The following is a 12,999-nucleotide window of genomic DNA, read 5'->3' on the forward strand; positions in this document are numbered from 1 at the left end:
CAAATTGACGAGGACGACGATGCCTTCTCAAAGACTTCGCTGAACAGCAACAAGCAGAACCGGAGTTAAGAAGCCTCGCTGAGTACTTGGAAGGCAGCACTGACGTTGTTTCTAGGGCATTTAAGTGAGGATTGTCTTTGTTCTCCCTGCAAAACGACGTCCTCTTAAAGAAGAACTTGTCGCTACTCTGCGCAAACTACCTTCTCATTGTGCTCGTAGCACAGCGGCCAGAAATCCTGCACATCCTGCATGATACCTTTCCTAGCAAAAGCCTCGCCCAGCAACTTTCTATTACCCCTATCTTGCTAGCTGTTTCCAGCTTGTTTTGCACCTGGAAATTTCTTAATTTCATCACCCCCACCTAATAATCTGCCGTCCTCGACTGCGCTTTCCTTCCTTTGTTGCATACGTTGTACTTCTAATGTATGTGCCGCAGTAATACTTTAAAAAGTGTTACAGATCAAATACTACAACTGCACTACGCAATGCATGGAGTGAGACATCTATGATTGTACTACCTGCCTAGGTTCGACAGCATTGCATGTGGGATCTGTCTATGTTTTTCCTCCCTTCACATGTGTGCAGGTTCAGACCTTGACGGTGATGAGTACATTGTGATTTGGGAACCAGACCTCTTCTTTCCTGGATCAAACAGAGAGCCCATGGTGTTCAGCGACACTTCTATCGGAGCTCCCTCAACTGGAAACCTGGCCAGTGCTCTCTGAATATTTAACTCAGAAAGTTGGGCTAATTGGTGTTGATGCAGTTGCTATGACATAGTTACTAGCTCAAACAAGACTGAAGGAAAAGAGGTGGGACAGGACAGAGCACTAGTCTGATACAGTTACTAGTGCAAACAGGACTAATGGAAAAATGTGGGACAGGACAGAGTGCTCTGTCCTGTCCCACCTTTTTTCTGTCAGTCTTGTTTGCGCTAGTAACTATGTCATAGCAACTGCCCTCTGAATATGCTTCATATCTTGACCAAAGGTGCTTTGTGCTATCATGTATGACCCTTAACAACATGATGTGGGCAAGTCACACTTGTGTGCTTGTAAGCATATTAACTGACCAATTTAGTTCTGTGTCAGGTGGTCTCTGTGAGCAGTGGGTATTCTTCCAGCAGCTAGAAAATAGTGCTCTGGAAGCTGTAGCTGCTGTGTCTTCTCATTTACAGATACAGTAGACTTCTGTTTATGGGATTCTGCTTACTTAAATCCTGAATGCAAATCCCAGCCAGTGTCCGTTATTTCGATCCTAAAGTTAGCCTTTGCTGAATCATTCGAACTTGACCAGTCAGCATGCAAGTGCCTAACCCCTATAGTTACTTCAATAACGACCCCTTTACTGGAGCGTCTTTCTCGGCAGAGCTTAGGGCACATTAGACGGATTAAAATGCAAAAAAAAATCTACCATAGAAAACGCCTATAGCACGGCTGTAGCACGACCATAGCACGGCTGTAGCACGACCATAGCACGGCTGTATTGCATTGAAGTTGACTTTAGGAACGTGGCTGCCACTGTCAACACATATTAGACCATTGCCCATTCTTTTTGCTAAAAAATCGGGTGCGCATTAGGTTTCTACATTGTTCAGGAGGTTTAATTCATATCTATGTTTGTTTTCTACTTTAGGCAAAAAGTGGGCATGTATTTGATGAGTTACTGCCAAATCAATCGGAGGTGTGTTTTGACAGTTTTCTGCATCTTGTTTAATTTAACCCACATATTAATTCAGTCAAGTTCCTCAGTCCTGTCAGGGTCGAATTAATGGAAGTTGACAGTAATAGCTATGACCAACTTAACAGCGTCAGTTGGGCATTTGGTGTAGGCTGGTAGTGTAATTTGACATTGATACACGGTTGTGGATGGCTAAGACAGAACAGTGATCTTGGTCCACTTGTCTGGTGGCAAGAAAATGTATCAAATGGCAAGACACCACCACACCATACAGCATGCCAGCTGCCAAGCGCTACCTAAGTTTCTCAATTTTCGGTTTGTTTCAAAAAGTTCCAAGGAGAAGCCGTGCACTTTTGTGCTGATGAAAAGTGTGACACTGCATTTGTTGGCAAGCACTTGCAATGACAGTGCCATGTGAAGCAGTTTAAGGTTCTTGCAAAACTTGTGAAGCAGCATGATGTGGCATGCCAGCGCACACCCTGTTTTAGAGGTAATCTTCCACGTGTGCAAAGAATAGGCATGACGAGATCCCGTGGCATCATGTGCACTGTCTTCCCGCACGTGCCGTTTTAGTACTGGAGGTTGTGTAATTTCGTGTTTCGGAAACGTGTTGAAGCAAGAGGCGGATGAAGTGTTCACTCTTCACTGCTGGTGCTTTTCACGATAGCATTGTCCCACTGTGGGTGATACTGTCAGCCGCGGAGGCAGAGGGGACTTAAAGGCTGGCTGTTTTTGCTTTGTACCACCGATGTGAAGATATCGTTGATGTGGCATGAAACCATATCTTTCGTCGCTGACTCTCAAATTCAACAAAATTAATTGTATTGCTCATTAAAATTAGCTTTTTCCAATTGCCTGATAATCTGGAAAATTTTGCGGCCCCTACTATGCAAGAAAAATCCATCGGTGACTGTAGCGTTTTTGCATCCATGAGCTGCTAGCACTAAGTTGCTGTTATGCTTTGTTATAGGTGTGCGATGCTTTCCTTGTGCACGCATCATCGCCCTGTTTTGCTAACCACCATCAAGTCACAAAGACAAGCTGTCTTCATCGTGTTAACTGCCAAGCCACGGTCACATTTGGTGGCGCTGTCTTCGCCTATTGCTAACAATAACGTTGCTACCAAGGCTACATTGGTAGAAAAGCAGCGGAACAACACAGAATCTCTTGGATTTGTGGCCACGAGCTACAAGCACTAAGTTGCTGTTCTGCATTGTTATAGGTGTGCGACTCTTTCCTCATGCGTGCATGGTCACCCTGTTTTGCCAGCGGCCATCAAGTTGCGAAGACAAGCTATCTACACCATGTTAACTGCTTTGCCACGGTCACGGTTGATGACGCTGCCTTCGCACATTGCTGCCAAGGTCAGATCGGTACAAAAGCAGCGCCACGACACAGAATCTCCTGGATTTGCGGCCACGAGCTACAAGCGCTAATTTTCTGTTCTGATTTGTTATAGGTATGCATTCAGACTTATTTTAGTAGTGTTGTACATGAGTGCCCACTGATCCTGTTGGGCTCCCCGAAAACCACAAATGTCCATTGGACATACCACAGAAGACCAAATATCTAAGACATTTACCAATGTCTAGTTCACATCTAATAAATGTTCCACTAGTACATGGCAGTCAAGGGTCATCTAAAGGACATCAAATGTGTTAGTGACCTGGACATCTCTTGCATGTCCAAGGCCTTTGCGCATTGATCGTACGTGCCACAGAAATGCAAGCAAATTGTCTCTAATGCCTAGCAGTGGGATGCTGGGAGAGGAAAAGTTGCACTATTACCTTTTAGAGCAATGTGGCAGGCCATTTGTTTTATTTTTCCCCATCATCATCACTGTGCATGTTCAAGATTCTATGGAATGGAGAATGTCTTCCTGAATCTGTTCATTTCAAAAAGATTCAGTTTGCAGTATTAAAGCCCAGAATTTATGTTATGAAAGCATTTATTTTTTGCAACGTGGTTATGAGTAGCGATTTATGAGTAGCTTTATCAATTGTATACACAAAAAGTAACATTGATATGACATTGTGAGTCTCATTTGTGTGCTTTACCTAGTGCTTACTGAACTCACTTTCTTCACATAGCCATTACAGTATTTGTAATAATTCATAATGATCAAAATGCAGATCTACGATATTGTGAATCCATTTTCACCTTTTGATGAGCGCTGGAACTATATGTAATAGGAAAGATACCTCATGAGCGTTTAAATTTATATTTTGACATTTACATGTTTGCATGTTAACAAAATATTTCTAACAAGGTCACCAGCTACTTGCCGACAACGATCGTAACTGTAGCATTAGTGTGCCTCAGCAGATGTAGCATTGAGGACAAATGAAGTGCCGAACAGTGTGTGGCCAAAGCATAACTAAACGTACAGTGCATGCCATCGGCCAGTCATTGTGCATGTGTGGGCATGCGGTTCTCGCGCAGAGTGCAGCACTGCTCGCCCTACTGTTATAAACGCCACTTGTATTTTGTCCGAAAGTTGTCTTCTCGTTCCACTGGAGCAGTGCCATTCCCACCTGCCAGTACACTGTTATGGTGGCTAGCACCATCGCCACATCTGTAGCATAATACAGGTGGTGCACGCCCAGTTTCCTATTGCATGTTGCTTTTGTTTCCACCATCAAAGCTTCCAGTGTCTAATTGTAATTCGAATACCACCAGAAATGTATTACACTGGAGGAGCAATAACAGTGCTAGCCACTTTAGCAGTAATTGCAGGTAGGAATGGCACTGCAGTCGCAGGGTGAGAATGCAACTGTCAAACAATATACGGGTGACGTAATTGCAGTAGGACAAACAGCCCCCTACTTCTTGTCAAAACCACATGTACGTGCATGTGCACAATAATGACTAGCCGATGCCGCACATTGTGTGTTCAGTTATGCTTCGGCCACACGCTCTGCTATTCGCATTTCATTTGTATTTGATAGTACATGTACTGTGGCACTTTCAGGCATGCAACTCATTATGGAGTGAGCAGGAAAGATCCAATAGATGTTCTATGGACCTCCTGCATCCTTAAAATGAACATCTATTTGAAGTCACTTGTGTCCAACTGCGATATCCTTTCAACGTTACAGAGGCATGATCTGGATGGGACTTAGATTATCCATGGTACGTATTTGTAATGTTGTTTGGAGAAATGTAGATATCTATGGGATGTGTGCAATGTCTAAAACATGATGTTCTTTGGACATCTATGGGACATAAATGGTTCACTGAGCTATGTGAAGTGACTTGATAATGTGAATGTAACCTACACCATGGGCATTGATCTTAGCGTGTATCATGGTCATATCGGCACATTCTGCCCTTGCTTGGGATGCCAAAGTTCAACTACTGACCATGTAAATGGCATCAGTGTCCTTTTGCTGAGACCTTCGCATCTCCACGTTATTCCATAAAGAAATCCCAGTATCCTAGCCATAGGCAACTTCTCTGTAACAAAAATATATCACATGCATTAGAGTACAACTTAGTGACATCGAGTAAAACATCAGTGGCATCTGCAAAATTAGAGATGATGTTAGTTCTGTTCATGGCACAATAAGTGAAGTAAGGCAGTTCATATCAAAGACAAACGAGGAGCTCGGTGACATTGTATATGTTATTAATAACAGGTTGAGACGTGACAACTTGTTGATGGAGGGATTACCAAAGACAGAAAGGACTACGCAATCATTGAAATGAAAGTACAAGGTTTTATTTCAGCTCATTTAAGTTTGCACTTACAGGAAAATGAAATTGAACGAGCTCACTACATTGGTATGCGTCATACTGCACAGAACTGCCCCATGATCATAAAGTTCTTAAACTTTCAGTTGAAGGAAGAAGTACTGTGCAATGCCAACAAACTAAAAAAAAAAAAGTAAGACCTAAAGTATGGCCCAAAGATGGCTTCTCGCTGAAAGTACTAAGAGCCTGCAAAAAATTGAGGGATATCGCTAAAATCAAATGCAAAGAAAACAAATACTTCACAATCAGATATAGCCAGTGTGTCTACCAACCGGGAAAACCAAGAATTCTCAGCGATGTTGAGTAGTTTGGAAATACTCAAAGAAATCTCAGGGAAATCTCAGGGAATTTGTGCTTCTAAAAGGGAAAATTAGCTGTAATATTATTGAAAGGGAATGAAAGTTGCGGTAATGCTGGCTCAAGTAACCGAATGTAATCGTAACGAATCGCCTCTGATGCCGTGTCGTCGGCTGGAGGAGTTGGCAGTGTACAGTCAACAACCCACGTACCCCATAGTCAATGTATAAGAACGTCTGAAATTTTGGACGCAAGAACCCTTTGCTGTCCGGTTTTCTGGACTTTTTAAAATCAAATCCACCACTGCCGTCATCTTGATTACCTCGCCTCCTCAAACCGGCGCTCTCACACGCAGATCTGCTGGCAGCCATTGCCACCACCGCAACAACACTAGGCCTAGCTGCTTCGGTGCTCGCTATTAGGCTCCTTGCCGTTCGGTGCTGTGTTTTTCACTGAAAGAATTCGCCACTATCAGCAATGGCACTGTCTCCACCTTTGTCACAACAAAGGCGGACACACTTGTGACAAAGTTCGAGCCTCATACCGATGACCTTGCTATCAGTTGATAGAAATAGCTCATATTAGAAAATATTTGCTTCTGTCTGCATCTCCTATTTATAAGTGTTTGGGAATGTTCGACTTGATGTAATAGTTCTGCTGAAACCCGGAAAGGCTGTGGTCTCAGGTTTGAGTCCCGGACCAGGATGAATTTTTTTTCAACTGCGAGGCTTTTCTTTCGAGGAATCCATATGGGTTTCCCTTTGTAGCATTTGCTATGATTGGCTGGATGTCTCATTTTTCCTCAGTTAATGCTCGACTCGATTTGCAATGAGTATTACCATTTTTTTCAAAGATTTTTTTTGTTTTGCTGTGCATTTTACTAATCCCTCTCTTCTGTTTTCATTTGGAATAAAATGAACACCGCTGGTTACTATTCAAACTAGTTTAAGTCGTTTTTTTTTTTTTAACATGCTTACTAGAGAGTGACAGCATCAGGTGATGTGGTGTCAGCCTGTCTTGACATAAAACAAAGTACTGGGTCACTCAGAAAATTTTGCAAAGGCACTCGGGGAAAACCTGGAAAACTCAGGCAACTTGGAAATACCAACTTGGTAGACACCCTGTTTAACAAACTTCAGCTGCATGGTAACACCTTCAAATGTGAAGCAGTCTTAGGTAGAGCAATCGAGACAGCCGGACAGGAGGAGACGGTTAAATGACAAGGGTTCTTGTGCAAGTCAAATCTGCATGCAAATCGTCTTGTGTCTGTGCTGCTTTCAAATTTCTGCCGTGTTATTCCTAAGCTGATATCCCGAACGGTAAACTATCCCTCCCGAAAAACTTGACAGTTTTTCGCAAAGATAGGAGTAATTGCAGGGGAGAAGGTGTAATGATCGCTATACAGAACGATTATCAGCCTTCACCTATGCCTATTGATACGTCGCTTCAACTACTGTAATGTTTCGACACAATGCATCACATTTATCATAGGTGCATGTTACCGCTCCCTAGCAGCCAGCCGGACTTCATTAGATACTAAACTATTCTGGAGCTGACACCACTAAACTGAAACAAATGTTAGATGAGTTAGCCCCCATGTTTAAAGACATGTTTAATACCCGCACAAGAAATGAGAACTGGATTGTCTTATGCAATAAAATGAAAGAAATTGAACTTGCTTGTATCCCTAAAATAACCATTAAACATTTAAACCAGAATAGATGCACCATGGTTCACACAATAAGTTAAAAGAAAATCCGAGGACACCTAAGCACTTATAACTTGTGAATGTGAAAGTATTAATGTCCAATTAAATGCCGCTGAGTGGTCCTTCGAGTTAAGAACTCCTCGTGGGCAAGCGAGCGCATTGAAACACTTTGCACTTTTTCATTTGGCCTTAGGCTACGTTCACACTTCGGAAGCAGCAAGTGGGAGGAAAGGGCAAAGCGTGCGTAAAATTTTTTCCACGCATGTCCAAGATGTTCACATTTGTTTCGCTACTGCAGCGGAAACCACTACCGCTTTCGCCTACGTCCATCTAGTCTGTGTACATTTGTCCTTTTGGCGCTGTTCATCGCACCATTTCAAGCGGTATGTTCATTCATTGACGCATCATTTATTAAAAGCTGTCATTTCGCGCAACTGTGTGTGTCGTCTTAACTTTCGTCTACCATGGAAGAGGAAAAAGACATAGTTTTGATACCTTTAGCTAATTGCTTTTCGTAAAAATGCACAATGAACAACGGGAGATGTTAAATTTTATACCGAATATTTACGCGCTAGTGCAGCTTCTGGTGAAGTGGAACAGCTTTTCGCTTCGCCGTGGCAAAAAAATCGTTTCGAGACCGATCGGGCTTGCCGCCTGGTTTTCCGCCTGTTTTGCTGCCTGGGGAGGTGGATTTTGTCAAGTTTTTGCCACTTTCACCTGCACCGAGACCAAGTGTGAACGTAGCTTTACCGAGGCACAGTTAGAACGCAGGCGAGAGCTTGCCTGGACAAGGAACGCATGGATAACACAGGCTTCCAAGAGCGAAGCTTCCAAGAGCAAAGGCGACATAGTGTCACGGCAATGCCCTATCTCGTCTCACTATACCACGGCCCCAAGTGTTCCCTTCTGCCTGCCCTGCTCCGTCGAAGCCTGAGCCAGCAAGGGCCAGGTCATGATGCGATATCGCAGCCAATGGGAAGTCAGGTGCTGTTTTGCTGCTACAGACGCTGCTGGACTTTTTTTGCTCAGTGGGCCATTTGACACTTTCGCATCAAAATGTCCCGATAGGGAAAAAATTGAGCATACCGAAGAGTGAACAAAACAAATGCTGACAGTGATTTGGCAAAATGCAAAGAGGCATGCGTTATTGCTGAGACAGCAATTAATGAGGCTAAAGACAATTTCTTTAATTATGCATTACCTAACTTGTTAAAAACTAGCCCTACAAATTTTTGGCACATGATTAATCCTAAAGAACAAGCAGTTCCTTCAATAAACGATGAAAGCGGTAAGTAATGCTGTCTCCGTGGAAACCATAGCTGATGTCTTTCATAAATACTTTTCTGAAAATTTCAATGAGTCACCTTTTCAGGCTATTCCTGGGGGCACTAATTCAGCTCTTTGTCAGCCATGTGCATACTTAACTATAAGCGTATCAGGCATAGCCTTTGCTATTGAGCGTGTGCCACTTAATTCAAGCCCTGGTCCTGATGGCTTCAACCCTAAACTTCTGAAAATGACTGTGTGCGTTTCATTCATATTACTGTCAGTCATCTTTCAGCAGTCCTTATACAGCGGGAGCATTCTCAGTGACTGGAAAATGGCACATGTCATTCCCAAATTGAAATCCAGCAATAGCACAAGTCGTTACAATTACTAACTGATATCATTGACCTGTATTTGCAGCAAACTGTTAGAACACATTCTTTTCTCACACTATGACTCATTTCTCACACATATGACTCAGATACTAACTCCTGAGGACGCCACTAGCTTACGAGCGGACCTAGTGCAACTCAGCCAATGGTGTAAGGTCTGGTACATGGGGATCAATGCAGAAAAAAACAAAGCTTTTGACATTTTCTACACTTGATAATACTCCTCTGAATGCTCATACAATAAACAACACAGTTATAGAGGGAGCACAAAGTTTCAAATATACCTGTGTCTAACTACAGATCTAACATGGCATACACACATAGAATACATACCAAAGAAGGGAAGGCATTTAAGAAATTATAATTAATCAAACAATGTTTGTATCCTTCCAACTCGGAAATGAACTTTCACGCTTACACACCTCTCATCAGGTCTTGGTTAGAATGTGCATCGATAATGTGGCACACAAGGACTGTTACTTTACAGAACTGCATCGAATCTGTACAGAATAAGGTGACAAGATTCATACTTTCCTCATATTCACCCTATGTGAGCATATCATTGTTAAAAAGCAACGTCAACATTTTCTCCCTGAACATACAATGCAAATATTCGCGTTTAACAATCTCTCATTCTTTATATTATGGTGAGACAACATTTGCAACCTATCGCGTGAAGCAAGCACATCACATTTCGCTCTATATTTGCTCGAGCACTAAAATGTCAAGGTTCACCTTTAGTGCAGTTCATAAACAAGTGAAACGTGTAACGAGAAAATATTGTCACTTTCACTGAAGCAGCTAATTTTCAAAGTGAACTTCTGGAGCATCTTCTCCATGAATAATGTGTGTTTTTATGTTTATTGGTTTCTTAGAATTGTGCAACGTTTCTTATTTTTTCCTGTTCTTTTTACTTGTACACATTTGAATGTGTCACTCGCCCTTCACATTATTATACTGTTGTTACCATTTTCATTATTCATATCAGTGTTTTTCTTTGGTGTTCTTGTGATTTATGCGCATTTGGAAATGTGTAATAGTTCTCTGGTTGCACCTGATTTAATTATGGATGACATTCTTAATGTGCGGTTAAACTTTCCTTTATACCAGTGTTACACACTTCCTTTTGTACAATTAAAATCTTCTTTCTTTTTCTTTTCTTTCTTTTGTCTTTTTTTCAGGTGTTTCTGTATCTGATACAATGGTTTTGTACTACAGGCTATCCTCTAGACATGCTGCACACTTGGGCACTTTGTACGATGCAGTTTTGAATGTCCAACACCGATGTACTAAACTGACTGGATGTGATGTTCAGTATGACTGTCAAATATCGTCTTACACTAAATGAAGCGTGCTGAACACAAAGTGCAGTATTATATTTGTTATAATTTTTATTTTAATATTTTACTTCTGTTGTAGAGTTTCATTAATGTCGGAGCATAGGCATGTGGAGGTGTTCGGAGGGGACGGCTAGTTAATAGAAGACGTAATACTGTGGCTCTGTGCTTTGCAGAATCAATTGGAATAACTAAGGGCACATAGCTACTTCTCGGCAGTGCTTCAGGCTACTCCAGGCAACATGAGAACCACTTGTAACAGTAACAGTTTTGTCTCATGAATGTCATCACAAGTGTATTGCAAAGTGGCTGCCTGCTTGTGCCTTAACCTGTAACTTTTTGTGCTTTGGAATTGTGCAGGACAGTGACATCATTCGTTTCCTGTGCCAGTACATCCTTAATGACAGTGTAGGTGTCATGTCTAATGCACACCTGGCCTGGGCTGACCAGCTTCCAGATGGCATTTGCTCTTCCACCTGCCTTGCTCTTGCCGAGAAGATCTCTACCTGCCTCGACTTTGCAAAGACTGGCATCTCTGCACAACTCAGCCGACACGAACGAGTCCAGAAGTATCCCGATTTCATGGCCAAGAGGGGGATCAAACCCACTTATCGGTCTGCAAGGGTACTGGGAGAACTCTATCGCCTGAACAAAACACTGATCAGCAGCATTTGGCACACATTAAATGAGACTGATTTTCACTGCAACCTGTTTGATTACCCTGGGTGGCAGAAGCACCGACATGCTGCAGAGAGTGCCCGGAATGTTTACGAGGTCATGATGTGGAAGATCATGGATCAATATGGCATTGAGAGTGAAGCTGAAGTGGTAGCAGGGATCATTAACAGTGTCTCTCGCTACAACAAGAGCAAACTGGACAAAACCAGTGTGGAAACCCTGGTCTCTAAGCAATACCAGGATGTCACTGAAGCAATGCAGAAGCAGTTTGTTGTGGATGTTGAGGTAGCCTCTCGACAAGATCAAAGCCAGCGGACAACGTTGCTGGAGATGGCTTCTGCCTGGTACATGGTGACTTGCAGTGATCGGCAATTTAAGAAGCAGTTCTTGGGGCTTCCATGGTGCATCGTAGACAGCCTGTTGCTGCTTTTGAGAGAGCGAAGCTGTGCAAAGCTGACAGACAAGCCAGTATCACAGAACTTGTTGGCTGCAAAGATAAATCAGCAGAGCTTTGGTCGTTCGCCTGAGGATGATGCATTTGACATGCTGTGTGCCTGGGCGCGAAATGAAGATTTGTTGTGTGATACTGTTACAAAGGCTTCCCAGGTTTGTATGTCATGCTTGAAGCAGGCTTTCCAGCAATTTGTGTCTAGCAGCCAGTGTTCAACTGAAGCGCCTGTTGTACCAAGCATTGTCGCATCTCAGGGAGATTCGGTCAAATGTGGGCAGACTGCTGGCGACTACGTTTGTGGGTTTCTTCGCTACCTTACCATGGCGCTGACAGTGCTTCCTCTCTGCAATGAGTGCAGCTCACCTTCTGGTCAAGTATACAAGCTGACATTGGCAGCTTTGCACCGTTACTCTAGGCTGGCTATATCGAGGGACGTCTGCTGTTTTGATCTTCCTTGTGACCCCAAGCTCCACGACAGTACAGAAGATGTACAAGAGTCTGATCCCATCCGGATAAATGTGAGTAGTGCTATTGTTGTGCATGCATTACAGTGCAGTCCACTTGAAAAAAGTACAGTTGTATAATCTGTTCATTCATAATCATACATTCTCATACCATGTTTACTTGTGTAAGGCCCACCCTTGCAGTGATGTTACATCTGTGCCACTTACGCCGAACTGTGTCGAGAGGTGAGCTGCTGTGCTTACCTCATGCCAAAATGGTTGCTCAGGCTTTCCAAAATGGAGCTTAGTCCTCAAGTACTGTTTCTCCGCACCACTGAAAGTGGCATGGCATTGACCAGAAGCTGCATTAACTGCAGTGAACAAAGTCAAGCCTTTCCAATTAAGTCTGGATTATACCGCTGTTTTTTGTACAGGCTGTTGTCTATTTTTATACCTTCCAGTCCACCGCTTCTGAGTCGCTTAGACAGCAGGACAGTGTCGCTATTGAGGTGGCAGCGAACAATTGTGCTGCTGCTGAGCGAGACCTCGCATTCCTCTCCTGATGACCAGTGTAAAACGGTGACCAAAGTTTCAAACGCTGCATGGTGTCTCGCTCGATTTCTTAAAAGTAACAAGCACAGTTAATGTCGCAGACGTGGTGACTGTGAATAATTTTTACACTATTCAATTTGTCACCTAACCCCCATTTTGTTGGCAAGGCAATTTCACGGCTTTAAGAATGACATATGGCGGCTACAAAGATTTTGGTTGGCTTTGCACCAAAGGGTAACTTTTGCTGCTGGATACTGACGAAGCACCGCTGGTTATGCCTAGCTGCATCGTACGGCTGTAACAGAAATTCGCTGTTGGCTGATGTGGTGGTGGGCAGCAGGTTGTCGCGACAAGGTGGCCTCCACTATGTTGGGCCAGTAAACCATCCCAGTGATTGGGCATGAGATGATGGGCTAGACTGGCGTCCGGAGGCTAGGATTGG

General features: G+C 43.2%; 1 protein-coding gene across 1 annotated transcript in view; it reads left to right on the top strand.

Moving 5' to 3' along the window:
• Window positions 1-12,999, top strand: part of LOC135911169 (uncharacterized) — a 61,096-nt gene that overhangs the window by 39,111 nt on the left and 8,986 nt on the right. Inside the window, exons 8-12 of the mRNA XM_070525614.1 lie at window positions 586-710; window positions 2,903-3,136; window positions 4,787-4,812; window positions 7,737-7,821; window positions 10,794-12,080. Coding sequence (XP_070381715.1) covers window positions 586-710; window positions 2,903-3,136; window positions 4,787-4,812; window positions 7,737-7,821; window positions 10,794-12,080 — 1,757 coding nt within the window. The remainder of the gene's footprint in view (window positions 1-585; window positions 711-2,902; window positions 3,137-4,786; window positions 4,813-7,736; window positions 7,822-10,793; window positions 12,081-12,999) is intronic.

Source organism: Dermacentor albipictus, chromosome 9, assembly GCF_038994185.2.
Source record: "Dermacentor albipictus isolate Rhodes 1998 colony chromosome 9, USDA_Dalb.pri_finalv2, whole genome shotgun sequence".
NCBI lineage: Eukaryota > Metazoa > Arthropoda > Arachnida > Ixodida > Ixodidae > Dermacentor > Dermacentor albipictus.